The sequence below is a fragment of the Serinus canaria genome, chromosome 1A, assembly GCF_022539315.1.
Source record: "Serinus canaria isolate serCan28SL12 chromosome 1A, serCan2020, whole genome shotgun sequence".
Classification (NCBI taxonomy): domain Eukaryota; kingdom Metazoa; phylum Chordata; class Aves; order Passeriformes; family Fringillidae; genus Serinus; species Serinus canaria.
The window spans coordinates 34,409,782-34,436,825 of NC_066314.1; the positions used below are offsets into that span (position 1 = coordinate 34,409,782).

General features: G+C 40.8%; 2 protein-coding genes across 5 annotated transcripts in view; both read right to left on the reverse strand.

Moving 5' to 3' along the window:
- The window catches only part of PTPRB (protein tyrosine phosphatase receptor type B), a 62,500-nt gene extending 40,569 nt beyond the window's left edge, over positions 1–21,931 (reverse strand). For 3 of the 4 annotated variants that reach the window (XM_050985880.1, XM_050985869.1, XM_030237880.2), the window contains exons 1-2: positions 6,611–6,717; positions 6,165–6,441 (exon numbers count right to left, since the gene is read on the reverse strand). In XM_050985880.1, coding sequence (XP_050841837.1) covers positions 6,165–6,441; positions 6,611–6,664 — 331 coding nt within the window. In that variant the 5' untranslated portion in view covers positions 6,665–6,717. Of the gene's footprint in view, positions 1–6,164; positions 6,442–6,610; positions 6,718–11,618; positions 11,858–20,131; positions 20,522–21,816 lie in introns of those variants that run through there. The other variant, XM_018910164.3, reaches the window with a different exon arrangement.
- A 1,576-nt stretch (positions 21,932–23,507) lies between these two features.
- PTPRR (protein tyrosine phosphatase receptor type R) overlaps positions 23,508–27,044 on the reverse strand; it is a 138,289-nt gene continuing 134,752 nt past the window's right edge. Inside the window, exon 16 of the mRNA XM_050969899.1 lies at positions 23,508–23,829. Within this exon, the coding sequence (XP_050825856.1) occupies positions 23,736–23,829 (94 nt within the window). The 3' untranslated portion in view covers positions 23,508–23,735. The remainder of the gene's footprint in view (positions 23,830–27,044) is intronic.

The window sequence follows — 27,044 nt, forward strand, 5'->3', positions numbered from 1 at the left end:
CACAAAATCTATTCCATGTTGATTTACTAAGATATTGACGTTTATGTCCCCCAATAAGGTTATTAAGATGCTTATTAAGAAGATATCATGAAACAACCCAAAGCAGTGAAATCAAGCCTTCGTAAGTTGGGATGTTAAACTTTCCCAACAATTTAGGAATAAATTTGCCTACCACAAGAGTACACTCTGTGCTACTCTTTCCTAGCATCAGACCAGAAGTGTAAGGTGCATCCAGGCTGAGAACTGTGGTCTTTGTATGAACAGCACCTCAAACACAGAAGAACAAGACTATTTTTCCAATAGTCATTGCTGCTGGGTTCTCTGAACAAAGAAGACAAAAAATGTCAATCACATAATTTAAAAATGCAATGTAAAGCCTTCAAGGATGAAGTTGAACCTACCTCCCACCTACAAATACATAAATAGGAGGGCCTTAGCAGCCTTTAAGCTGCTTTTTCTTCAAATTCTGGATGATGTGGTAGGTTTAATCACTTCCTACAAAGCTCTGCTGAGAACAGAGTAGTGCCAACTTTTGGTGGTACACTTTGTCAATCAAATACATTAGGAATGTCAAGGAAGTATCTCCTTCCTCGGAAACATCCAAAGACTGACTGGATATGGTCCTGGGCAACCAAATTCAGGTGGCCCTGCTTGAGCTGGGTGCTTGGACCAGATGACCTCCAGAGGTCCCCTCCAACCTCAATCTTTCTGTGGCTCTGAAAGCACTGTGTCCCTTTGAACCTATGTCTCTGCTTAGATTCAAATTCTTCCTTTGGACCACAGAGATGTTAGTGCTCTTCAGAAAAACAGATGAAAATTAAACAAATTGATTTACAATATCAGTCAATAAAATTAACTATCTTTTCTTGACTGCTTTCTTAAAGGCCAAACTAAGTCTGCTTAAATCTGAAAAAGAAGAAAGTAATGTTACAAATCAATTCAAAGACCAAGCACATCAAACTTCAGGCCAAATAGTTAAAACTTCCCCCAGTTACAGCAACTGAAACATGAGGTTTTAATGAGAAGTGTCAGGAAATCTTAACAATAGGCTTGACTACCAGCTCCACCTATAATATATACTAAGCCACTAAAGACTATTATGTTGGCAAAAGTGAATAGTGGGGGTATAATCTTATTCCTTGAAGGCAATTGTTCTAATCCAAAAGGTCAGACTTTGGAAGTCAGAAATAAATTCCAGCACTATATATGGTCAGATGCACAGCCAGCTGAAAAAGTTTTAATTTGACTGACATTGAGAGAACAGTCATGATAACTATCAAGAAGTTTAACCCTCTTTCTGACTAACTTAGGTCAAGGTCGACTGTTTTTTAGTCCTGCAAAAGTAATCACCATTGTCATCTGTATAATTTGCCAAATTTGACAAAACAAGATATCTGCATTTTCAGAAGCGCTTTTACTGTCCTGGATAATCTGTCTTCTAAGGTGCATGAGCAAAGAAGAAAGTTGCGTGCCTAGAAGGTGAAGTTCAGAAATTCAGACTTTATCTAATCTATCTGGCCCAGAAAACAAAACACTCAGTGCTTTGTACATCCGCTAGAACAAAGGAACAATGAGACTGGGAAGTGCCTGGGCTGAAAGAGCCCTGGATGGAAACAAATACTTAAAAAACCATTTACATTGTTATACAAGTCTCTGTTGGCAACGATACAACACCCATATATCACAGAAATAAAATATTTTCATCTAGATATTTTTATACCATTTGACACTATACAAATTAACGTTCCCTGGTCTACAAAGGCATCTTCCAGAGACTTAATGGTCTTTGAATTATATTGCAACTCCATTTTCACTTTTGGGGAAGAGGATATGCTTTCTTTGCACAACTGCTGCAAATCCAATTTATAGATATGGCTATGTCAAACTCCAATGACATGACTCCCAGATACAGCCTGTAAGCACAGAAACACACCTGCCTTATGCAGGAGAAAACAAACACAGCTGGGAAAATGAGCCCAGGACTTAGTAATGGGGAATTCCTGCTAGTCTCACTTATCTTCCTATCATATTTTTTCCTAGCTTTCCCTCTTCACAAAACAGTAACCTACTTCATAAGGACTCTTCTGAAGATTAAGTAAAGAGGGTTGATTTCACTGTCTTTACTAAGCACAAATATCAGTTTCTTTGGCATGACACGCAACTTAGTGCATCTTTAAAATACGGCTATTTATTTTTTTCTTGTACTCTGTCTTTGAAATGATGATCATAACCACTACATGATTACAGTTGATAGGATTATACAGCCTATAGTTAGAGGTATGTCATGCATTATTCCTACAGATGGCAAATAAATCAAATTTGTCCCAAATAACTTGAAATTTACAGGAGTGAACACACGGCCTGGGTATGCTTCTGGCATTTAGAGAGTTACATATTACAATGAAAAACCACTCTAACAGTCTGTGTCTCGGAAGATAAAATTCTATCTTCTTTTCATTCAAACATCTAATGGATTTTCTAACAAAAAATTATTTACCTATAGTTCTCTCAGTACAGGAGGCTTGGATTGGATAGTAACATAATATAGCACTGCAATATTTTTGTAGACAAAGATTCTGAAAATGGAATTTATGTCTGTTTTAGAAGACATAGTTGAAAGAGGGGTAATTGCAAAATTGTTTTCCATGGCTCTCTAGACCAGTATCTCAAATCTGTATTTCAATTCTGAATTGAAATTTATAAATTTAACTGCAATTTGGGATCTATTAATATACTACTGTTTTTAACTAGACCTAGTCATTCATTGAAATATAGTTATACAGGTGCACAGACATTTGGAGATTTGAGAACTTAAAATGTATCTTACTTGTAATTGGGAAAGACAAAATCCTACCATCTTTTGCCATACATCAATTCTTAATCAAAGAAATAGTTTTATTGAGAAAACAAAGAATATAACATGAAAGGACTGACAGGTGCATATCCCAGCTTTACAATGTCAGCAGCATGCTGACTAGTTGTATGGTTTTACGTGCTGTTTAATGTATGTATATATACATATATATATATATATATATACACATATTAAATCTTGGAAAAACCCCAACAAATTGTAAATATTAATATGAAGCAAATATGCATACTTGTGCCTACTAACATCTGTAATCGCAGTTTTGCACTGGAAAATTTATCTGTAGTTCAGAGCTGATAATTGTGTTATCAGCTTTTTCTTTCTTTCCATTCTACCAAAATAGCACAAATATCCCCACTGTGTGCGTTTCCATGCTTGTGTATACATGACTTATGAAGTGCATATATGACTGTATTTTCCATCATCTTGGATGACCTATTTTAGTTCTGCTCTACAGGATTAAATACTTGCTGTTTTAAATTTACAATCCACAGACCAAAATTTCTTGAGTAAAGAGAGTCACTTTAGAGGATTAGAGTGGATTCTTGTACCACTATTTCATACATCATTAGGCTTTAGATCTGTGTATCCACAAGTGAAATAGAAGCTGCTTCTCCATGAAAACATTCACAAGGCGAATCTGGTGTTACTTGAGAGTTTATGGAATCTTCTTGAGCTGCAAAATTATTCTATCAGAATATCAAACTTGCAAACAACATGACCGTGATTTTAATGTGACATTATACACTCAAAAGGCCAATTTGGTCCTTTCAACCTTTTACATGACCACTGCAACTGTGGCATGCATTATTCATTGCTTTCACCATAGGTTCCCAGTCAGAAAAGATCACACTCAAAATTTAACCAAATGTTTCGGATTTTATGTACTTAGCTACTCAAGTACTTTATATAAGAAACTTGATGAAAACTCAACTCAGAATCGGCACACAAAGATTTTTACAGGATTGAATATGAGCAAAAAGGTAGTTTCTGAACTAGGTATACAAACAAACCTGTAACTTTCTCACATTTTTGCATGTGTATTTATTGTATCAAGATGATACAGATGTTAAACATCATTTTGCAAAATTAAAACACATGAGATGGGATTCCTTTCATTTCAACCAACTACACTTCAGCTTTCTGGTTTAACCTAGCCTCCTTTGATAGCCAGTGGAGAAAGCACTTTCAATGGACAGCTTAGCCAATCTTCCTTAGAAAAAGAGCTCAGGAAGGGAACCTCATTGACCAAGGTCAGACTTTGTGGTTTTAGATGGCCCATGATAACTCAGTTCCACTACCACTGAAACTGGTGGAAATTTTGTTTACAATATGGCAGGAAAGACTGTTTATACTTCCATATCACAGGACAATTTCCAGGAACGCATGCCTATGGACATTCAGGCTCAGTAGATAGTAAACTAAAACTACTGTCATCAAGTTACAAAGAACAGGTGAAAGAGAGCTTCCATGAAATTGGTTTAAAATGTTGCCCCTAGTGGAAACATAAGAGGAATAATCCTCCCTCATTTTGCATTGAAAAGCTTAGTATGGACAATACAACATGAGTTGTTTACCCATGTTGAACATATTTTATGTTCATAATTAATTTAGAAAAGTTTTTGAGGAAAAAAAAGCATTTTGGGGCTAATTGTGTATTTTGAACACCATCAAGCAATTCAACTCAAGGAAAGCAAGAAACCACAGAGCAATCTCTGCGGCTCTCTACAGGAAACATTCATGTATCCTCGATTCTTATTTCATGCTTTTGACTGATCTCTGCTATCCAAAATCCAAATGTAAACCTCACTTCAACTATGGTATACCAATTATTAGTATTTCAACTTCAATCAGACTTGTCACTTTGATGCCAGCCACATAATATGACTAATGATCAGCTGTTTCCAATCACTTTCATCGTACAGCCTTGAAAAATCTATTTAGTGATAAAAAAGTCACAAATGGCATGTACAAGCTTCTGTGTTAATGGTTATGCATTAATCAAAATGTGCTCTAAAGTGATATCTTCTCACTTTCTATGCAAGTGTTCAATAATAGAACTTTACAGAAATGATGGTGATTTATACCCGACTCTCTGATAATGGTTGATCTATTATTTCAATTTTCACATGACAAGTCATCAATATAAATATTAAAAACAAGCAGCATGATGCACAACAAATTTAGATCGCTGTCTGCTTAGAAACTATTACTCATTTTTACCAACTGACATGACTTGTGCTTAGTGTACACAGTGTCATGTGCTTAGCCATGACACCAGCAGACTTGTCAATGGATTTTTTAAAACTTTAGTTACCACAGCAAATTAATGGAGAATATTTAGTGCATTTGTATGGTTAATGCAGGAAAAAGGTTCTGGCAGAAAGCAACACCTCTGAACAGGTAACTGTGAAGTACTTGGCTGCTGTAATCTTCAATACTAATATTAAGCACCTCTCTAAAACTAACCTTAGGAGCAAATCAGAGAGGCATTTAATGATGGACTTTATTTAAGACATCTTTGTTTTGGGTCTTGAACTACTACGTTTAAGAGGTCAAACAGTATTATATTTTGTCATCTTCACAAAAGCACAAATACAGGTAGAAAGAGGCCAGTTATGCCACTGCAGCTGTTGCTGTTCAATGTTGTCCATTGCTTCACAGGTGAATTGTTCTCGTGCCCACACAAACACGAATGCAGAAAGGGAGCTTTCCTCGGCAGCCCTCTGTCAGGCTGCTGGACCATTTTTAGAGCCACTCATGGATGTGTCACTAGAAGTGCTCTGTACACAACTGTATATCATAACACCACACTGGTGATATCCAAGGAAAACATATAAGAAGGAAGGTTCAGCCTTACTTTCTGACTTTCAGACTCTGGTTAGACAGAAGTATGGAAGTGGACTGAAACAGTAAGTTATACTTAAAGAACATTTACCTGACATGAAATAGATTGTATTTTAAACACAGTAAACAAACTGTCAGCTGAGGAACTATGACAACAATATATTCGCATGAGCACAAAGGATGGGCTACTACTACAAAAAACATTTTTATTTAATATTCTCACAGTACTTTTCAAGCCTGCTGGGTTAACTGTCAGCAGGAGTTACTTCTGGCAGTGGGCAAAGATAGCATCCCTGCGTATGAGTTATCTTCAGCAAACACTGTCCACTTGCAGTAGCTGTAAATGCATCGCTCTCCTCCCCCTCTAGGAACCGGACGAAGCAAGGGGAGGAAAAGGAAAAGCCCGGCGTCCCTCCCCGCGCACCTGCCGTGCCCGCGCCCGTACCTGTCTGGAGGGAGATGTTGAGAGCCTCGCCGCCGGCGAGCGGCTCGATGCGCAGGTGGTACCAGGTCCCGGCCTCCAGGCTCCGCAGGGTGCAGCCGTAGGTGCCATTGCCCTCGGGGGCGGGCTGGCAGCCGGCCGCCTCCCCGTCCTCGGAGCGCCCGCTCAGGCTGAAGTTGCAGGCGCGGCCCGCGGCACTCCAGCGCAGCCGAACGCTCTGCCCGGCGACGCTCCGCTCCGTCAGGTTGGCGCTGCATCCCGCCGCCTGCTCCGGTGCGGCCTGCGGAGAGCGGGGAGAGCTCTGAGAGACCCGCCAGTACCCCAGGGCTCAGCCCCCAGCCCCGTCCCCGCGCTGTGCCGGTGCGGGGCGAACCTGCCCGTGTCCGTCAGGCTCGCTTGCGACCTGCGAGGGACGACCCTACACCGCCCCCCTCCTCCCGGCCGCTCACCTTGGTCAGGGCCAGCGCCGTCCACAGGGCGAATCCTGCTCCATAGCTCAGCATCGCCGACAGTTTTTAACGCAAAAAACCCTCGCGGGGAGGGGAAAAGGGGAAGGGACGGCGGGGTTGGGGTGGGGGTATCCGAAGAAGCGAAGTAGCGGCGGCGGGCCCCGGGGGCCCCCGCTCCCCGCCGGGCTCCGAGCCCTGTGCCGGGCCGCCCGCCTGCTGCATGCGCTCGGGGCTGCCCCGGCCGCCGAGCCGCCTCCCTGACACCGGCGTGGGGTGGGGGGGCTGCCCGCCCGCGGCTGAGGAGGAGCGGAGGAGGCGGGGGAGGCGGCCGCCGCTTCCCACGCTGCCATTCTGACCCGGGCTGACTCTCCCGGAGCCCTTCCCGCCGACTTCCGCAATCAAGAGGCGATTTCCTCACGTCTCGCTGCGGGGGGCGAAGCTCGGCGAGTCGGGACTTGCCGCCCACCGGGCAGGCGACCGGCCCCGGGGCGCCGCCCCTCTCTCCTTAAGGATCCCACCTTCCTCCCGGCTCCTCTCCCACCCCACCTCTCTTCCTTCCTCGCGGCTTCCTCCTCATGTCGGTTTTCCCCTGTGTCTTGTCTTCCCAGGCGTTCCCCCCTGGGCCCTTCAGCGGTGCCGCTGTTGCGGGGCGGCATTCTTGTCGCATGCTGGCTGCACCTCACCCGGCGCTGCCTTGCCTTGCCTTGTCTCATGGCTGCATCGCCTCACAATGCCTTCTTGCCTCTGCCCCACCTCGCTGCGGCCTTGTCTCATGCTGGTCTTGCCTCATTCCCACCTTGCTTCTTGCCTGCCTTACCTCACCGCTGCCTTGCCTCCTGTGGCTCCTTCTCCTCCTGCCTGCCATTCCTCTTGGCCACCTCGCCTCACACTTGCTTCATTCCATGGCCACCTCGCATGCCTGCTCACCTCACACCTGCCACCCTTCACATCGTCCCTCCTCCTGGCCCACCCTCCTCTTGGCCTCAGCTGAGAGTAACCCACCACTCCAGCTCCCGTGCCCCAAACTCTGATGTTTTTAAGGGTTAACCATAGACCAAGGCCTCCATTCTCTCGCTGGCCAGAGGCCTTGCATCCAGGAGAGTCCAGCAGAGCCCAACTGAGCTCCTGTCTGCAGCAGCAGAGTCTGTGGGAGCGGCCAAGTCATCTCCGTTTTCTGTTTCAACTTGTGTCCTCGAAACAATTCCTTCCCACATCCCCCGAATAACTCCCAAGCTAAAATTACACACGCCATGGAAAGCAAAAAAGTCTCCCTGTTTTCAGACTGCACCAATAAAGCTGTGTGCAACTCCGAGCTGGCTACTGCCAAAATGAAAACTTTCCATTTCTGTCAAGCATGCCTGTTTCCTTCTTGCTTACATTTCAGCCTCTGAGAACTCGCATGTCAGTGTGTACATGAACAGACAGAGAAGAAGTGAAGACAGAAGCATTTTTGCACCTTCAGATATTCAAATACACCGTAGCAGCCATAGAGTGAATTTGGGGGTGCACAAAAGAGAAGGAAATGGACATTTACTTTCTTCAATGGGGATAGTATTTTTCTGTTTTTCAGTATCTTTCTGTACTGCATAATGTGTGAGGGATTTTAACTTTTAAAAGCAGTAGCTCAAGCAAATTCAGCACCATCTCTGTATCACTTTTGCCCTCTTTGAGGGAGAAAAAGGTTCTACAAACATTAGTCTGCCTTTTAGGGGAGCTGCTGCTTTAGGATTTTTATGGGCACTAGCCTGTCAAACAAGACACAAATATCTGAAAAACTTTAGCTGTCCCTCTTTTCTGAAATCAAAAGTCTGAGCACTCTAACTCAGGGTGTTACCTGCACCAACAGAAAACTTCATCTGTCCCAGTGGAGCTTTGTGCCTGTTCTTAGGAACATGGTACCTAACATGTTGTGCTGTACTTTGCAAAGCTGAGGGTAGTTAATAACTTTATGGTCATTGCCTTAAGTGACAACTTAAATCTGTGTTGGTTTTCATGCCACAGAAGAAGGTCGCCTTTGGAAGAGATGTTTTACATACTTCAGACAGAAGGAGGAACCAAACCCCAAAGAGCTAGCACAGGGATAATCATACCATTGATAGGAAACACAAGGTGTGTTTCTTAGACCTAAACTAGGACTAAAATGACATAGATGTCTTATAATCATTAAAGGTGAGAGTTTTACAGTGTGATTTCTTCTTTAGGTGATTGTGATTTTCGGGCTTAACAGCATAAACCACACAAATACTTTTCCAGCATTGGAGAAGTGCACATCTGAAGGCTTATTGGGATGTTTGTTTTACTTCAAAACCCTCTCTGAAAAATTAAAACATTCAGGGTAACTTGCCTTTTCTTGAAAAGGAGCTCACATTATTCTAGGGATTTTTGAAAACATCTATCACCTGAACTTCAGGGAAGATATAATTTGATATTTAGATGTAAGTTGTTTAAGTAGATGTAATAAGTAAAAGGAAAAAGGAGCATAATCAACACTGCAAACATAAAATTCAGGAAAAAAAAGTGGAACTTACTCCAAGTAAAACTTAAAGACTTTTGGTAATAAATACCTGTTTGTCTCTTCTAGCTAGCATAAGAAAAATTGTGGAGGAAAATTATATTACTGCTTCTCAGAAGTGCTCATAATTCAAAAGTTCCTACTTTATTACTCTTATTCTTTCTATGATAAAATATTTACTTTTCTGTATTAGTAGGAAAGTACTGGTTAATTACAGGTTTTTATTTCTTCTGTATGTTATCCAGCAAAAGTTGCTACTCAGGTAAGGTCTGACACAGATGTCTATGCCAGCACTGGAATAAAACATGAGGGGTCCATCATTCACTGATGGCAATATATATAGAATAGCCAACATAATGCAAGTAATTATTTCCAGACTGGTATTGAATAAATGGGCTTTTAGTAAATCAGCAGTCACACAGCCTTAACACTTGCTGACCTGTGTGGCAAGCCAAGAAATTAATTAAACTGAAAAAAGAACTGGAAGTGAGTTTTGGGAGTTGCCGGACGTGTCTCTAATAGCAGGCTCCAAAGTCCCTTTCAGACACTTTCCCAAGGTTTCCTGACTCTTTTTTTTTTTAACACCAACCTCTCTGTCTCTCTAATCAAGAGGAAATGGGCTTTGCATAGCTTTTGTCATGGATTCAAACTGCAAGCTGCAGTTTTACTTGAAATCCAAGGCAGCTCTAAACCAAACATTTTGTTCAATTGAAATGTCACTATTGTCCCCCCCAAAATGGTATGTGCACAGCCAAATAACAACATGGCTTTACTTCTGCAAACAAGAGGCCCCAGTCTGGGCAAATGCATTTCATAGAAGGTATTGTCTTCCTCACAACAATGCTCAGCACTTAGTCTATGTGTTTTCAAATATTGTGTTAAATCCAGTTAATCCTTTAAACGTCCCTGAAGTTTGACAAAAAAATGTTTTTAACTCCACTCTAAAGACTGGGAAACAGAGAGAGAGGCCAAAGATTTTAAGTTTGTGTGTCTAAATTGGTATATCTAGATTCAGATGTCCAGAGCCAGTTGGAGGCTGCAGGAGAAAGCTACTACTGATTTTTTTTTTTTCATAGATATGCTTAGACTTAGATATGCTTAGACTTATCATCAGAATTCTGGTATGAAAGTTTTGACCTAAGCAGCTTGTTCAGTGCAAATGATGTGATTCGGGAGGTGAAGTGGAGTAGAAACACAAGAGGCAGTAGTTTCTGTTGAAATTGTGCCATTTCTATTGCTTAGGCAGGATTATGTAGTAGTAGTGATGGAGGCAGTTTGGGTAATACCTGTTTTTATAGGACAATTCCATTTGGAAGGAACAAGTATTCTGTGCAGGAGGTATGCAAATGAACAGAGGACATGAGGAAACAAGCTCAGCCTGCATGCACTGAGCTAGAAAGATGAGATTTAGAAAGAACTGCATCAGCTGTGGAATGGGGTGCAGTGCACCCATCCTTGGCTCAGTCCCTTCCCCTCATCAGCATCAGAACAGCAGTGTTGGGGTCTGTGAATCAAGTTTGCTGACCCTGACACTCTGTCCACAGCCTTCCCAAACATGAAACACATTTCTTGGTCTTATCCGCTTCAACACACACTAGTAACTGAAGCATTTTTGCCTGCCCCAATACGTTTAGTGTAGTGTGGTCCCCTGGAAGATAAGCTACAGGGAATTTAGGGATTTTCAGTTCTAAATCACTAATAGTGATACAGGGACCAATAATATCCTGCATGCTTTAGTTCTAACTGCCTGTACACATTTTGACAGTGGTAATTCCAGATTTGTTCTCACATTACTGAACCGAGTCTTGCAGAAAAGGAAGACTGGAAATTGATTTTGGAGGAAATGGCCTGCCATGTGCTCCTTCTATAGCTGGGCTGGCAGCCCATTCACCTTCTCTGCCAAGGTGGTTTGTGGCTGGACAGAGAAGAGACCAAAAAGTGCCTGTGTGTTTCCACTCTGCCCATCAGCCAGTAGGTAAAGGCCAGGGTTCCTTTCAAGGCCAGTTAAAGCATTTGGATTTCTCTTGCTTTGATCTGTAAACAATGTATGTAATTATCTGTAAATAAGGGCATTGCATACTGTAATTCTTAGCATGTAATTATAGCTAGACACTCACATCATGCCACAAACAATACCAGGGCCTGAGTCACTGAGAGCAGATACCAGGGCTCCTGTGGGTCCTGTCACATCCAGGAGCTTTCCATTACTTCTCAAATATCCTGATAATTTCCCTTGTACTTCTCCCAGTGCAACGTGCACCAGGATTGGGCTGTACAGAAGAGGCAGGAATTTTCTGCAGCTATGTTTCTAGCAAAGGACACTGTCAGCATAAACATCAAAACAAAAAATCCCACCAAAAAAAAGAACAAAGCTTAGTCCTTAAACTACTTTTTTTCAGGTTTTGGTTTGTTGTTTTTTTAAGTCCCCTTGTAATAGCTATCAGGCTCCACAGAGTGGAGCAGGCTTTATAAAAATCAGTAATTCTTCTGTCTTACCTCTTCTGTAGTGCTAGAGTATTGAAGAGTAGTTGTTGGAATCCAGGCTTTCTCTGTTACTGCAGATTTCAAGTCAAAGTTGAAGTTTTCAATGGGATTTTTAGTGAAGTGTTCGGTCACATTTCTGATGAACATCTCTGTGCTGCTCTTCAACACATTTTCAGGCCTAGAAGTAACAGCATTTGAAGAGGAAGATGTAGTTCTAGTACTCCACACAGAAGTGTCTGCATCTTGGAGATCTAAAAGAAACAAACAAAAAAAATTAAAATCACCTCAACATTTTTATAAACAATTGATTAGATTCAATAAATGTGGCTGATACAACTTCCAAGGAGTTTAAGTACATCTGTCAGTTCTATAGCTTTTTTGTTTTCTGTGCAAATGTGTTTTTGCATCAATACCAAAGCCTGCAAAACACAGCCAGAAAATAATGTCCCTGAACACTCATACCATTCATTTTAAATATAGTCTGTCAGTGATTCTGAAGGGAAGAGAAAGGTTGTACTTTGTCATTAATGGCACAATCTTTTTCATTTGCAACTTTTCCAATTGCTTGTATCAATCAAATGGCACACAGTACCAGCTTTATATTGTCAACCCTCTCCCCTCCTTTCTAAGTGAATGGGCCAGATTCACATCTGCCTTTTGTTGGTGTAAGTTTAAAACATGGCTTTGTTCAGTATAATTTTTCAAGATGATTTTTTCAAGGTAATTTTTTATTCTCAACATATGTGTTCAAGTTCCTTGTGCCCACATGAACATTTCTCTTGCTTTCTAAAATCAGTCCGACCCCATGCTTGTCCCTGACTGCTGCCTTCCCAAGGCTCAGCTAATGATCTATCACTTAACTGAAGTACCTGTAAATATGGCAGTGGGTTCGCTTTTTTAGTCACGTATCCTTCAGAGAAAGCCAAAGTTGCAATTAGAGCTCAGGAAAGATTTTACTACACATTTTTCCTCCACATTTTCGTGGCTCTTCCTCCCCATTGGTATGTATTTAATATCCTTTCTTTGTGGCAGCGAGGGCAGGGTTCAAGCTGTGGTGGCCTCTACATCTGGTAGCATCACATTTCAGCTAAACTATTGGAATTACTCACTGGCCCCTTCTCACAAAAAGCTGCCCGGCCATTGCTGTAACACAGCTAGTGTGTATTGGCTCAATGCCCAAGACACTTTGTCTGTCCTTGAACTGGGGTCTACCAGCATGACAGAACCTTGTTTTGCTGCTGAGCCACTGGGCTGGTTGCCATTTATAACAATTTTAGCTCACAAATCCTTTAAAAACAAAAGTAGTGACTGGGTTAAATTGCAGCAGAAGCTTTCAAATGCAATTACTTGGTGTGCAATTATGATGTCTTAGCTGGGAAATGTGTGATTACCTCTTACCCAAAGAAGCAGTAGGTGAGCTTCCACAAAATCAACATTATCAATTTTTTTTTTGTATATGTGTAAATATATATGTTAACATGTTTATGTAAAGAAATTTTCAGCACTCTGCTTTGCACAGAAAAGTGAAATTGTAAACCCTAGTAGAAGACATTTCCATGCAAGTGTTTGCTGTGCTTGACAGCACAATGTGTTCATCTGGTTCATGGTTCTGGAACTTTTTGAAAAGTAGCAGTTTGCTGGAATGAGTTCATATCCAGAGTAGATATTTCCTTTCCTTTTATCTAATCGTGCTTCTCTGGAAATAAATAAAAAAATAAATAAATCCAAGTCTCCATTAAATTACAAAAAATGTTGATTAAATATTTTTCCAAATCAAGGCAGTGAAAACAATACAGATCTAATTCTTCTCTCATACTTGTGCAAAGGGTTTCATCAAAACCTCAGGTCTTGTCCAACTCTGCATGATCATCTTCATGCTGCTGCCTTTGCATAACCCCCTGTAGAGAGCCTGAGGTGCAAAATCTGCTGTGGTCTCATGTCACATACCCACACAGTTCCCACCAGAAGGACAGGAACCTTGTGCTCAAGCTGTCATCAGGTGCTGCAACAAGATAGCTGACAAAAATCCAAACTCAGTGTAGATTCCATGACAGTCATTATTCCTGGAGATATCCTATTTGTTGTGGGTCTCTGAAAGTCTACAGTAGGCAACTAGAAATCCTAGCCCCGAGGACTTGAAAAGAGCTCTCTGCCTTTCAGGTGTCTCTGAGATATCTCTCTCCTACTTCAGCAGGAAGTAGAACTTACTGATAGAAAGACAGCAAAAAAAGGGTATATATCTGCAGTCAGCAAACTCTTAGGAAAAAAGGCCACACAGTTGGGTTTCTAAGTATATATTTACATACCCAATGTGAAAACACACTAAAAAAAGAAAAAAATCTTAGCTTAATTTACAGAAAAATAGTAGTGATTCCAGCAGGAAGGCGTTTGCATTCCATTGCAATTGTGTTTTAGGAAAGCTGCTCCTCCATAAAAAGGAAGCTGATGCTGCCAGTGACATTTATGGGTCTCAGCAGCCAGGGAATAACTGGCATTCTTGGTGCAGGAGCTGAGAGGAGAGCTCAACAGTCCTGGAAGCAAAACATTTGGTCCTCAGAAAAGTTCCACCATCCCACAGAGATCCCATGAACAAGCATTTGGTCACTGATTGACCCAGCCTTTCATGTTAATAAGCTTCAGGCTATTCTGGGTTTCCAGCTAAAGGATCTTTCCCAGAAAATACTGGTTACAGTCTGATACCTGTAACCTGTGGATAAAAATGACTTGTGTACAGAACTATGCCATACTGGAACTTCAGATATATGCACCAGTGTTTTCCATATATCCCACAGTAGACTGACTAATGGGGTTCATATCTGTTACTCACTTTAAAAAAGTCAGAATCCACTTTTATATTCTAAGTAAAGCCACTATTGTGATCCTGCATAAGAACCCTCATAGCCCTTCTTCAGCAGCAGGCACTTAAAAAAGAAAACTGCATATTATAAGGCCCATGTAGCAGATTTCTACACGACTTGAGTTCTAAATTTTTTAACCAGAAAAAACTCACTTTCTCTCTGGACATTTGTGAAGTACACAGAAATCTCAACAGTGGTATTTTTCAGATGTGTTTAGCATTGTTCCAGCAGCCTCTTTGGAAATTGGTCATAAAACTGTTCTTGGGAATAGGACAGCAGCACAAACACTGAAGTTGATCACTAGTGGCTGCATGATATACAGTGTGTGAACATAATATTGTAATAATCAGTAGCACACCCAGGAGAAATGATGATGTTCTGACTAAGTGCATATTTCATCCAGAGTGTACTGCACACCACATCCATCCACACAGCAGCAGCCTGCTGACAAGGAAGGGACTTTCATACATTTGCATGTATGAACAGCAAAAGTGCTGGTTAATTGTCAAGAGCTGAGAACCCTACAGTGGTGCTCTCAGCCTTAGCTGAGCTGGCTCAGTGCAGCTTTCTGAAATAGCTCACATTGTACTGATCTGCCTACTCTATTAGAGCACAGTTTCAGTAAACTAAGGCTGAACTACTAGTGAAACATAATTGAATCAGATATTTAGTATATAAGATACAAAATACTCCATAAAACTGCATCTAACTTTCTGAAAGACTTGAAACAAGAAGGGGCTGTTTTAAGATCTCTTTATGTGCAAGACAAAATGAATTATCTTTTTACCTGTCTAACTACTTGTAAATAAAAGAAGCATAATTCAGATTTCTGTTGTATGTCAGAGTATGAAAGAAAAATAAAATCCTCTGAATGTCCTTTCTTTCCTATTCAATCTTTTAAAACCTGAAAAATCTGTGCTGCTTGAAATTTTTTTCTTCCTTTATTTGAATGTTGTAGAAGTTAGTATTGTTTGTATCTTATGTCAGAGAGGTTGAATGTCTCCAAAGTCCAGTCTAATCCTGAGCTGCTCTTTTACTTGCTTCTTTTTGAAATGCTGAAGTAGCCACTGAAAGGTTCATTTAGCATCAGTGGTAGCAGAACATCCGTATAACTATGATGATAACACCACTGCTGAACCAGCCCTATTTCTGATACTGTGGGTTGTTCCAGCTCACCCTGAAGTGAATTTTTGGTCACTGGAAGGGGCATCTAGAGTCCACTAACTCCATGTATCACAGCTCTACTGAAGAGAGCTCAGATACTCAGGAATTACAGAAAGACCTAGATTTGGTTCAGTTGCCTAAACCTAGTGGAACCTGAACTGCCCTAGGGCATCTGAGACATCTGCCCAGGCTCTCATAACACTTCTGGGAGACCTGTGTCTTTCTGGGCTGGCAGCCAGAGATCAGGTGGAATATTGTGGAGCATCTCAAGTGACAAAAACCACCTTGTTGAGGTAAGTGAAATAATCCCTTCCTTCAGACACCTACATTTAGACACCTGGAAGTTCAAACCTACTCCAGCTTCTAGATGAAGGTCTGCACAAAATAAAGGAAGAGAATGTAATAATGAAAAATACCAGTAAAGTTGTTAGCACTAGCAGAAGATGAAATCATGAAGCAGGACGTGCCTGATTGCTCTGGGAAGCTGTGCCTATTGTTCCATTTTTTTTTTTCTCTATGAAAGTAGCTGAGCTAGTTTTGTTCTATATTCTCTGTGCTGCGGCTCATTGAGGCTTTGAAAATTTACAAAACCCAAGGACCTAGGCTACACTGCAGATTTCTCCCTTTCTTTTTAGAAAATCTAACCCCACATTTATCTCTGAGCTTCTATCAATATGCTGTTGGATTTTGTACAGAGTCTTGTAATTATGTCCAAGGATCTGATAATGATGCCTCTCCTTATCCAGGTGAAGCTCAGCAGAAGCGGTCAGCCATGTATTTCTTTGACCCAAGAAAGAAGATTCAAGTAATTTTTGATATTTCACGGGTTTGCATAGATGTTAGCAAAGTCTTATATTTACAACACCCTATTAAATAACTTGGAGAGATTAAAATTAATTTCAGTGGATGTATTTTAGGAAAAATGTTTTGGGTCAGCTTAAAGGTGGAACGAAAATATTGTTTATCACTATTCTAATTTATCCTGAAGTAATTAGTAAAAATTACACACACAAAAAATTACTACTGGTTGTGAACTTAAATGTGGATTATTGCAGTATCTACAGACACTAGGTGTGGAAAGCTTAAAGCCTAAAGATATTTAATTTACATTATTTCAAAAATAGGCAAGAGTTTCTGCCTTTTCTGTGCTTCTGACGCCTTTCTTTGGTGCTTTTCCACCTTCCCAAGGGTCCCAAGAAGATGCATGTGCCTTCCTTTCGCATGTTCTGCAGTTGCTACTGCTTCTCCAGTGGTTCAGAGCACACTTGGAGTGTGCTCTGCTCTGGCCTCTTCTGCACTCCATCTCAGCCACTGAGGCATCAGCAGTGGGATATGAACTTAATTAGCTGAAGTTCTGATTATGAAGCAGCTAAACTGAAAGGGGGATTAGGGGAAGAGAGAAGCTGATATGAAAGAAATTACCCCAGACAAGAACAAAGGCTGGAAAAGGAGGAAGAAACAGCATGAATGTCAGATGGCACATCAGACTTCATCTCATACCTGGTATCTGGTATTTTGTCTATTTCAGGCTGGAAACAAACAAGAGATAGAAAGATGCTCTTGTTGTTATTTGAATTCCTTGTACAACATGTTTTATATCTTTGTAGATCCTACTGTGGCTCTTCAGAGCTTGGCACACAATTGTAAGTAAACCCTCCACAAAATCAGCTACTCTTTTTGAATGTCTTGATATCCACAGCTCTAGGGTTGTCCCTACCATATATGATATGATATGATATGATATGATATGATATGATATGATATGATATGATATGATATGATATGATATGATATGATAGAAGAGAAGGGCAACAAAGAGCATCATATTACAAAACAGTTCATGTCACCTTCTGTATCCAGACTGCTCTACAGCCTGTGTGACAATCTCTAGAGCTCAGTGCATAACTGCAGCATACAGTTTGGCCTTGTGTCTACTCATTTGAAATAATTCCCTACTTAGTGAATAATCTTTGGTTAGCAGTGGTTTTGAGGTTTGCTGGTAATATTCAAGGTGCCACATAGCATTGCATCTGTTCTTAATTGGATTTCTTATTGAAATGACCCTACCCAGAACAAAAGAAGCTTGGAAGAATTGCTTCTGCAGCTCAGGAGTGACATCAGTGTTTGTCTGTCAGGATTAATTTGCTTAGCATTACAGAAATATTTTTTTCTCTCTGCTCAAAATGTCCTCATGAATTTGGTGGGAAATGAAGTCTTACTTTCTCAAGGGATACTGATACCTTATGACCATTCTTCATGTTAGCTGTTTCAGTTGGAGGCTAGATTAAAACATAGGTTTGTGTGAGAAGGACTGTTTGCTGCTAGATGTGGAATTACCTCTGAGTGAGCAGAGATGGGTTACATTCCCAAATTGATCCTGTTTTCCACAAACAGTCATTTCAGTCAGGACTGTTACAAAACATGTAAATCCAAACACATTTCAGATGGCTGATTTGAAATCCAAATCCAAGCTTATGCTTTCCCAGGCTCAGAAAAATAATGTTTGATATTTGAATAAGGTCCAGAATGAAAGGTAGTTGTAGTTATTGGGTTTGGAGCTTGTACTCTCTCTGGGGTGATGTTTGGGATACAATTCAGTGAGCTAGTCCTATGCCAAAATATAACTCTTTTTATGAGTACTGTGAAAACAGAGGGCAAATTATAGCAAAATGTGGTCTTAGTCAGGAGTAAAAAAACTTACAGCCATTTCAGCTCCAAAGATTTTGCTCAATTTTTACTTTCTTAGCTAAATATAGACCAAATATGTTATTTTAGGCTGATCCACTTCTGCTTATACTGAAAGCAGATAGATGTTCTTGGAAGACTAATTTTACACATTTAGCATTGAAGATTTTGACATGCATATGGATGCCATGACCAAATTTGGGGCATTGTTCTCATAGTATTTACTACTATTTGAAAAATTCCATTGCGCTTCCACTTTATGAGCTTCTTACATTCTTAAAATTCTGAAACAGGTATTGAGGATTATAGTGTTTTGTTGGTTTTTCAACAGAGCTTCCCAGAGCTGTCAAAAATAAGGTAAGTAACACTCTTAGAAAGGATTTACAGGCCTGTCTATGGAGAGAATGTCAGGAAAATAAATTCATTTAGGAACTTTGCACAGTAAAGAGATGAGAAGGTACTTTAATATCCCATTACAATTGTCTTGGTGCTTATTGGTTTTAAGTTGTTTCTCCTCTGAGGATGATTAAGAAAAGTGTGTAAGGTTAGTTCAACTTTGTTAGGCCACACTCCATCCAGCTATTGAAAGGAAATAACACGACCTGGGCACCTCATCTGAACTGTTCATAGTGTCTTTGAATATGCAAGCCATATGCACCCCACAGGACTTCAAATGATTTTGCCTTTTTAATCTCTAACATATATGGAGGGCTGGGATGGAATCATGGCCACTTTTCCATTCCCTGATTCTGCAAGCTATCCTTTCATGCCTCCACTCAGGTGAGTAGTCCTGGTCCTATGAGCAGAGTTCTGCAAGTGCAAATATGCTGAAAAAAATGGTACCCTGCCTTACAATAACTAGGAGTTTAGAAAGAATGAGGATTTGGTTTAAACAGTCTGATAACTTGGACATGTGCAACAGTTTTGAGTCATAAAACTTTTTTTTTAACCCTGTAAAGACAAGAATGAACAGTAAAAAGATGTCTGTAGGTTGTTCTTATTTACTGTTAAGAATTTCTTAATACTGCACAAGAACAATATCAACATATTTGCCAGGAAGGATTGACAACGGGACATTGAAGAAAGCATTACCAAGCAGTATTCCAACCACTGTACCTTCCATTTTGTCATGGATTTGGAAACTCACAACTACACAGATATACTGCTACATGTCTGTAGGTATGTGCACAGACCTTTGCATTTCAAGGTACTATTCCAAGAATTTCTGAGACTTTTGATTCAGTTCATTATTCTCAGGATTTTGAGTGCTGTCATGTATATGGCATCTAAGAGCAAAATTACACTAAGTAAACACACAAATATGTAAGCCATACCTGTTCTAATCATGCATTTAGGTTAATCAGAGAAATAATTGTGCATGTGTTTGATTTTCAGATGTTTTCTTGCTCTTGACAGATTGAATCTGTATTTGTATGATAAAATGAATGGGGAGGAGAACTTCTTTGCATCCACATTTTTGAAAAGTACTGGGAATCAGTACCCATAGTTTAGAAATGGAAAAAGGAAATGACACAGTAACAGTGAGCTGAGGTTACATATAAGAACATTGATCCAAAGATTGGGAGTAGACAAAAGGAGAGACATCCTGAAATATAAAGTGGATTAAAAATTCCACCAGTTGTGAGAAAGACAGCATTCATCTCAGCTGTTCTTTAATAGTTCTCAAAATGCTTTTCAACTGTGAAAAACATTCTTCTGTATGAATAAAATATCATAATTTTTCACATTTGAGTTAGCATAAGAGAGACATTTTTGTTACCAAAACTCCCAGGATATTTTCTTGAAGGAATAACTCACCTTGTTTTGAGCACAGATTTACATAAACAGGTTTTCCCGTCTCGCTGGCTTTTAGCTGCATCCATGTGTGAAGGTATTTTTTACTCCGCTTGGCCATTACCTTCTGACCTTGTTTTGTGAGGAAAAGGGAGCTGTTGGCCACCTTCAGGAGCCCATCCTCGTGGCAATTCCACCTGACTGCCTGGGGACAATCTACAGTGATGCTGCGAGACGACAGAGCAGAGCGTGTAGAGATGCTCAGGCACTGGGCAGACTTCACATGGAGGAGCCTGTCATCTGCCATCCACTGCCATTTCTGGTTCAGGTTGGTCATATTGCACTTTTCCATAATGACTCCTCCCTTCTCTGAAAGACACTGCTGTTTCTGGACATGGATAATCAGAAACCCTTCTGGAAAAGGAAAATTCCAGAAAAATACGATTGATTACACATTTACTTGACAAAAAGCAAATTCTCAATGATTTAAAATACATTAGCAAATAAATCTCTCTTCCCACTTTCTTCCCACCTTTCCCATAGATTCAACTTATGGGAACTTTTCATGAAACTTCCCATAAGTTGAACCTATTTTAAAAAACCCCTCCAAACACAACACCCACGTGATGCATGTGCTGGTAACACAAAAAATGAAAATGCAAAACCCCAAGCTATCGTGGCAAGGTTATCTAGACCTTCATTATGTATGAAAATAAGAAAAAATTAAACTGGATATAAAAGAAATCCAAGAACTAATAAATTCAAACACCAGCCCCTTATTTCCCCTGCTGGAAAGCAAACAGATCTACATGAGTTCTCGGTCTCTGTTTCAGTTTCACAATACAGACTTCTAAAAATATAATTTACAGCCTAGAAGTTGTTTTAGTAAAATTCATAATGTTTCTGAGGGAAACATGTAGGAGGATATTCACAAATTGATGTGTCTCTCAATTCCTGTGTTACAGGAATGGAGGTTCTTTACTGATAGGAAGCACATCTGTTTTACTGGATATATTCCAAAGTCTCTAGCTGTTAGCTTTGTGACCATTCCAATTCATGTAAGATTAGCTCTCTGTGTCACCACACTTAAAGATCAACACCAGCTACTCAAGAAGAAAATTACATTGCATTAATCAAAACCCAACAAAGCTCCCAATGCACAATGCATACTTGTTACAGAACGCAGAGCTGGTTCTTTCAAATGCAGCCACCCTGCCATATCGTGTTTAGGTTGTTCTTTGTTTTTAATCTCAGTTACTCAAACATTTCCAGCCCCATTAGTTACAAAGTGCTAAACCAAATGTGTATTTATTTCCCTCAATTGATGTTGCCATTCCCCTGTTTTTACAGACCTGGGAATTTTCTAACTAAGCATTATAGAAAGTTCTTGTCTCTGAAGTTTCATTGAGTATGAATAAAAGTCAGGAATCTCCCATCTGAAGCATTTGTCCTAAAAACTCAGCTCCTGGATTGTCTATCAGGAGATCTTCTTAAAAAAAGATGTATCTCCAGCATAGAAGAAGGCAGTTTATTTTCCTTTGGAAAGGAATCTAAACAGAATGGGCTGTGTTGGCCCTGCCCTCATTCCTCTGGTACGAAGCCCAGAGAAGAGGTGACTTGGTCTTTGTAAGTCACCGGCTGTGCCGGAGGGCTCTGCTCAGTGGCAGAAAGAGCAATTCAGCAGAGGGGAAGTGGGGAGAGACACTTACCTGAGAATGTCAAGGCAAGACAGGTAGAAACCAGGACGTGAAATAAGGAATCCATTTTCCCTCTAGCAACTCCCCATGCTTCTCTTAAAAAAACCCACCTCAGATAAGTGAAGCGAAGGCTAGGAAGGAAATGTGCCTTCACGGGGGAAAAAGTCAGTGACGAGCACTTCCTTCTATTCAATTGTTTTGGGGGGTTTTACAGTACTTTTTCCTTTTAATATGATTCTTCAGTTTACTAGTTGGTTTATTTTGGAAAAATACAAGCAAAAGAGAAGTTTTCAAGCACCTGGGAAATTAAAAGAGATTTTATTGAATCTCTTTAGACTAAAAGAAAGTGGATCATACTTTTGTCTAATTTGGTGCATGTGAACTATTACTAATCTACAGGTCATGTGGATGGTGCTGACTAAGTATGCTCTATATTATTCCGGGAAAAACATGTATTTTTTGTAACTATACACAATCAAGCAAGATCTCAATATATTTCTAACTTCACACATCCTAAAAGCCAAGTGGAGGGTGGGGAGGAAGGGGAAGAGGAGGAGGCAAAGCTCTGGCATCTGTACCAGGTCTTACAGAAACTCCCCCTGAGGAATCAAGTGATCCTGGGTTTGCCTTCCCATCAGGTGGTGCACTTTGCTCCATGTCAGCTGGGGATTGCTGTGCCCTCTGGATTGGTTCTCAAGTGGTCTGAAGCCATGCTGGAGGCTGACCAAATTGGGCTGGACCAAGCCTGTTTATAGGGGCACAAGAGTGTGTGTGCATAAACAAGCAAGAACAGAGACATCAGTTAATATTTTATATTAAGGGTAATTTATTAGCAGTATGAAGCAAAGTCAACATCACTGCATTAAAAAGTCATTACACCCTGTAAACAGACCTCCCAATGCTGTAAGCCATAAGGCCAACTTCACATATCTCTTAAAAACAAACTTTTACTGAGCAATAAAGGAAACAGTCATAGCAGCATCTTCTTTCTTGTATAACCTGTCATGGAAGAGTCTGTATCACTAAAGGCATCTATCTCTTACTGAAAGAAATAGAGCAGATAAACAACATATGCAAAAATTTCTGTGATAATAAAAGACAGACAAATATTTAAAATCCTTACCATTTAATATATGCTACAAAGTTTCTTTTAAAAGTAGAATGACTTACACAATTTACAAATACACTGGATTCAGGTCTGTAGCAGAAGCATGTTCTAAGACATTCAAACAGTTTAGGGTAAATACATACACACTGAACAACAGACATTGTGCTCTGCAACTGCTCTGTAAGACCTACAGTAAGTACACATTTAATAGTTAATAGTATGAAGAACATATATTTCCATATAAAATATTAACTGCTTTTGAATATTTTCAAAAACAAGATTTTAAAATTTTTTTATTATCTCCTTTTTTTAATCCATGGTTGAACACTTGCAATTTTAGCAGCAAGAATATTATGTGGCCAAGAAACAAGCTCACCACATAATCAGTAATAGCACTTTACAGTACAGTTGACAGTCCATTCACAAGACAGTTTGCAAACGTCAAAGCTTTTATACACTTGTTAAACATTTCTTCTGTAGAAGTCCCAATGTCCATCTGACTGCAGCAGTAGCACATACATACATTCCATATGGCAGATATCAGCATTACAGAATTAAACCCACCTTTAGATACATACACAAAATCCATGTGTAGTTTCAGTACAGTACCTTCTTTATAAATCATTTTTGGGAAGCTCGCAATACATTCATACATAGTGAGGGTCCAGCAATCTCTGTGCTTTTGCCAAACCGTCCATAATCCTTTCAGAAGTTGGCCTCAAAGCTGCCTTTCCCACTGCAGTAAACTCCTTGAAGAAGCTGCTGGTAGGTAATGAAACGAATTACCTCAAGAGACTGACATTTGGTTTTACCCTCCTCGGCTTCACTGGACAGCTTCTGCAGAAAGTCTGCTTTCATACAGACTCAGTGCATGGTGTACAAATTCATACTGCTCGCTGGTCTGAACCATTCCACCCCTGGAAAGGAAACAAACTGCACTGAAAACTTATTTCTTAAGACTGCAACACACTCCAGCTCCTGGCAGCCCCATGAGCACCAGATGACACAAGCTCTTTCTCACAGTTTGACTTACATTTTGCTTGAGTAAGTGGGATATATTTGTCAGAGCAGAATTACTTTTTTCACAGCTTATGCCATCCAGCACATGCCCATGAAGAATTCCCAGTTCCATGAGAGTAAGAATTAGAGAAGAAAACATCTGGCATCTACAGTGTTAAAACCTACATTTCAAATTCAGTATATTCAAAGAGAATTTTGCTCAATCACTTGGGCAAGGAAGGCCAGATACATGGATGCAGCATTACCACTGATGAAGCGAGGAAGTATACAGAATCTGGCCTTTCATTTTTCTCCTTTACTAAAAATGTAACCTTCTGTGACCTGCAGATGGCCTGTGCAGAGAACAGCTCTTCCTGTCCTCTTTCAAACGCCTACAATGCATCCTGTCCGAACAGCCACCACCTACAAAATTTTACAGTGGTGAATCATTTCACCACCACCAATGCAAGAGAGTTTAACCTAACCATAAAAAGAACTAGCTGCAGACAGCTTGGATTAAACACCTACTTTTTATACATTCACCCGGTAACAATCAGTTTTTCAGGTCTAAGTATGAGGATCAAGTCCCACATCTCCAGTACTGGTTACAGTGTGATAGGAAGGGGAAGTCCTACAGGAGGTAGGTGTGATAGGAGTGTTACCATTTAGCTCTGAAATTAAACTGAGCCTCTTTCTGTCAATACTGAGGTACTCAAGGTCTCCCTTCTCATGGAGCAAGGCCTCAAGTTACTTTATACCACTTCTGTTATCTCCTCTGCCAGGGTATTCAAAGCTATCTACTCTGCTTCTAACCAAGAAACAAGCCCTTGGTTCATCCTCAGTGTACCCTGGAGCAGCTAGTTACCTTTGGGATGATGAAAGACCAAATGACCTTAGTGAGAATGAAGACATTAAGATATGTGTCACATCCGGCTTCAGTTAGATCTTCATTGAAACATTTAAATTTGTGAGGTATTTGGATCCAGAGCACTGTTGGAACCAGATATCTTGCAGAAGCAGGTCTGAAAATCTCATGAGATCTCTAACAACAAATATAGTACTGATATACCAATCTATTTGAAAAATGGTAAAACTTCCTCAACAAGTATTGTCCTTTGGTAGAGAAGATTATCTACAACCACAAGGTCCTTTTATTTTCTTCAGTGCTTCTGGATGGCTAAATGGCTATGGCAGGAAAATAATAATTAAAATAGTATGTCCTTCTGTAAGTAAGTGACCAGTGGTCTGTGTTCCTCCAATGAGCTCAGGCAAATATAGAACACCTTTTAGTGACACACATGGCTATTACGATATGCTATTCCTAGGAAGAAAATCACAGGCCCTTAAATGGTCCCATCCAGCCCAAAATGAAGCACTCATAGTTTTGCCAAAAAGACATCCACAAATTCATAACTCTTGGCTGCCTTTTGCCTTCAGCTGCTTTCCTCTGTGCTTGTCCCCTGCCTGAAGATGCAGCGAGGTACTAAAGGGAAGGCTTTGCTCTGGTCCTCTGTGCTGCCTAGTCTCCTTCCTTCCTCCTTGCTGCTGCATCCTGCTCTGCCCACGCAACCCCTTCCCAAACAGCTTCCCTCCCTGCCTTCCTCATCAATGTTCCCCCAAGATGTTCTCTAAGGGAGTGCACTTCCCAGGTTAGATCTGCTGTGTAGAAGGGGTGGGGGAAGGGAACATATCCAGGGAGAAGGATTTAGCAGAAAGGGCAGGTTAAAACAATTTTGGCTGCACTAGGCTGTTTGTGGTGGTGATCCTCGCTCCTTCCTCTTCAGTGCAGAAAAAAACCCCAGGAAAGTGTGTGTAAGACTGTGGGGGCTGAGCCCAGCACCATGGGGTCTGCCCCATGTTAGCAAGCACAGTTCAGAGGTTATGATGCTTCTGAACCTTGTGTGGGCAAACAGTCCATATCTCTGTCAGCTTAAGGGCATATGAGTCTTACTCAGAGATTTAGACAACTTAGCCTTGTCAGTGCCATTACACACGGGATTTATTGAGCCATAGTACTGCAAAATGGTTTAGATTGGTGAGGACCTTAAACCCCCAGCCATGGGCAGGGATACCATCCCCTAAGATGAGGTTGCTCAGAGCCCCATTCAACCTGTCTTTAAACACTTCTAGAGATTTGAAGGTAAAGAATTTCTTCCTAATATCGAATCTGAATTGACTCTCTCTAAGTTTAAAGTCATTATGTCTTGTCCTGTCATTACAAACCCTGCTAGAAAGGCTTTCTCTTTCTTATAAGCCTCCTTTCATATTGAAATACAGTAAAAACATGCCCCCAGATCCTTATTCAGGATGAACAGCCCCAACTCCCTCAGATTTTCTTCAAAGGACAGGTGTTCTATCCCTCTGACCATTTTCATGTCCCTTCTCTGGATCCACTGTAGTAGGCCCATGCCTTTTTTGCCCTGGGGAGCCCAGAGCTGGATGCAGCACTCCAGGTGGGGTCTCACCAGAGCAGAGCAGAGGGGCAGAATCCCCTCCCTGGACCTGCTGGCCACACTGCTTTAGATGCAGCCCAAGATACACTTGCCTTTCTGGGCTCTAAGGGCACACTGCCAGCTCGTGTCCAATTTTTCACCTTCCTTCTTACCTTCGTTCTTATGCAAGGTTCATATTAATTAGCAGGGAATTATCTGTGATCCCAAGACATTGGTTTGTGGAAATGTCTGTGTGGAAGGAGGAAATTTGTTCCAGGAGGGAGGTTTCCTCTCCTGTGTCCCAAGTGCCCAGGAGGGATGTAGCCACAGCTACAGCACCTCTGGGTGTGCATCCTTTGTCTATTTGCTAGCCTGCACTGCCAGCTATTCTGTGAGCTTCTGGCTCTCTGCTTCTTTGAGACTCTTTGGGCTGTTGCTTGGAAGAAACAGATCCCGGTATCCTGAGGGCTCAGGGACTGTGACCATCTTTGCTCGGGCAGCAATGAGTGCATAAAAGGTCCTTTACCCTGCCCTCTGGCTTGCTGCTAGTGCAGCTGCATGCAGTCTGCTCCAGAATTAATGTGATGCAGGGTTTGGGATTTTTTTTTAACCTGAGGCCATTAGTCAAAACACTTAAACAATGAATTGACGCACACTGGAAACTCTTTTCATCCTGTCTGAGGAGCCAAGAGCAAAGTTAT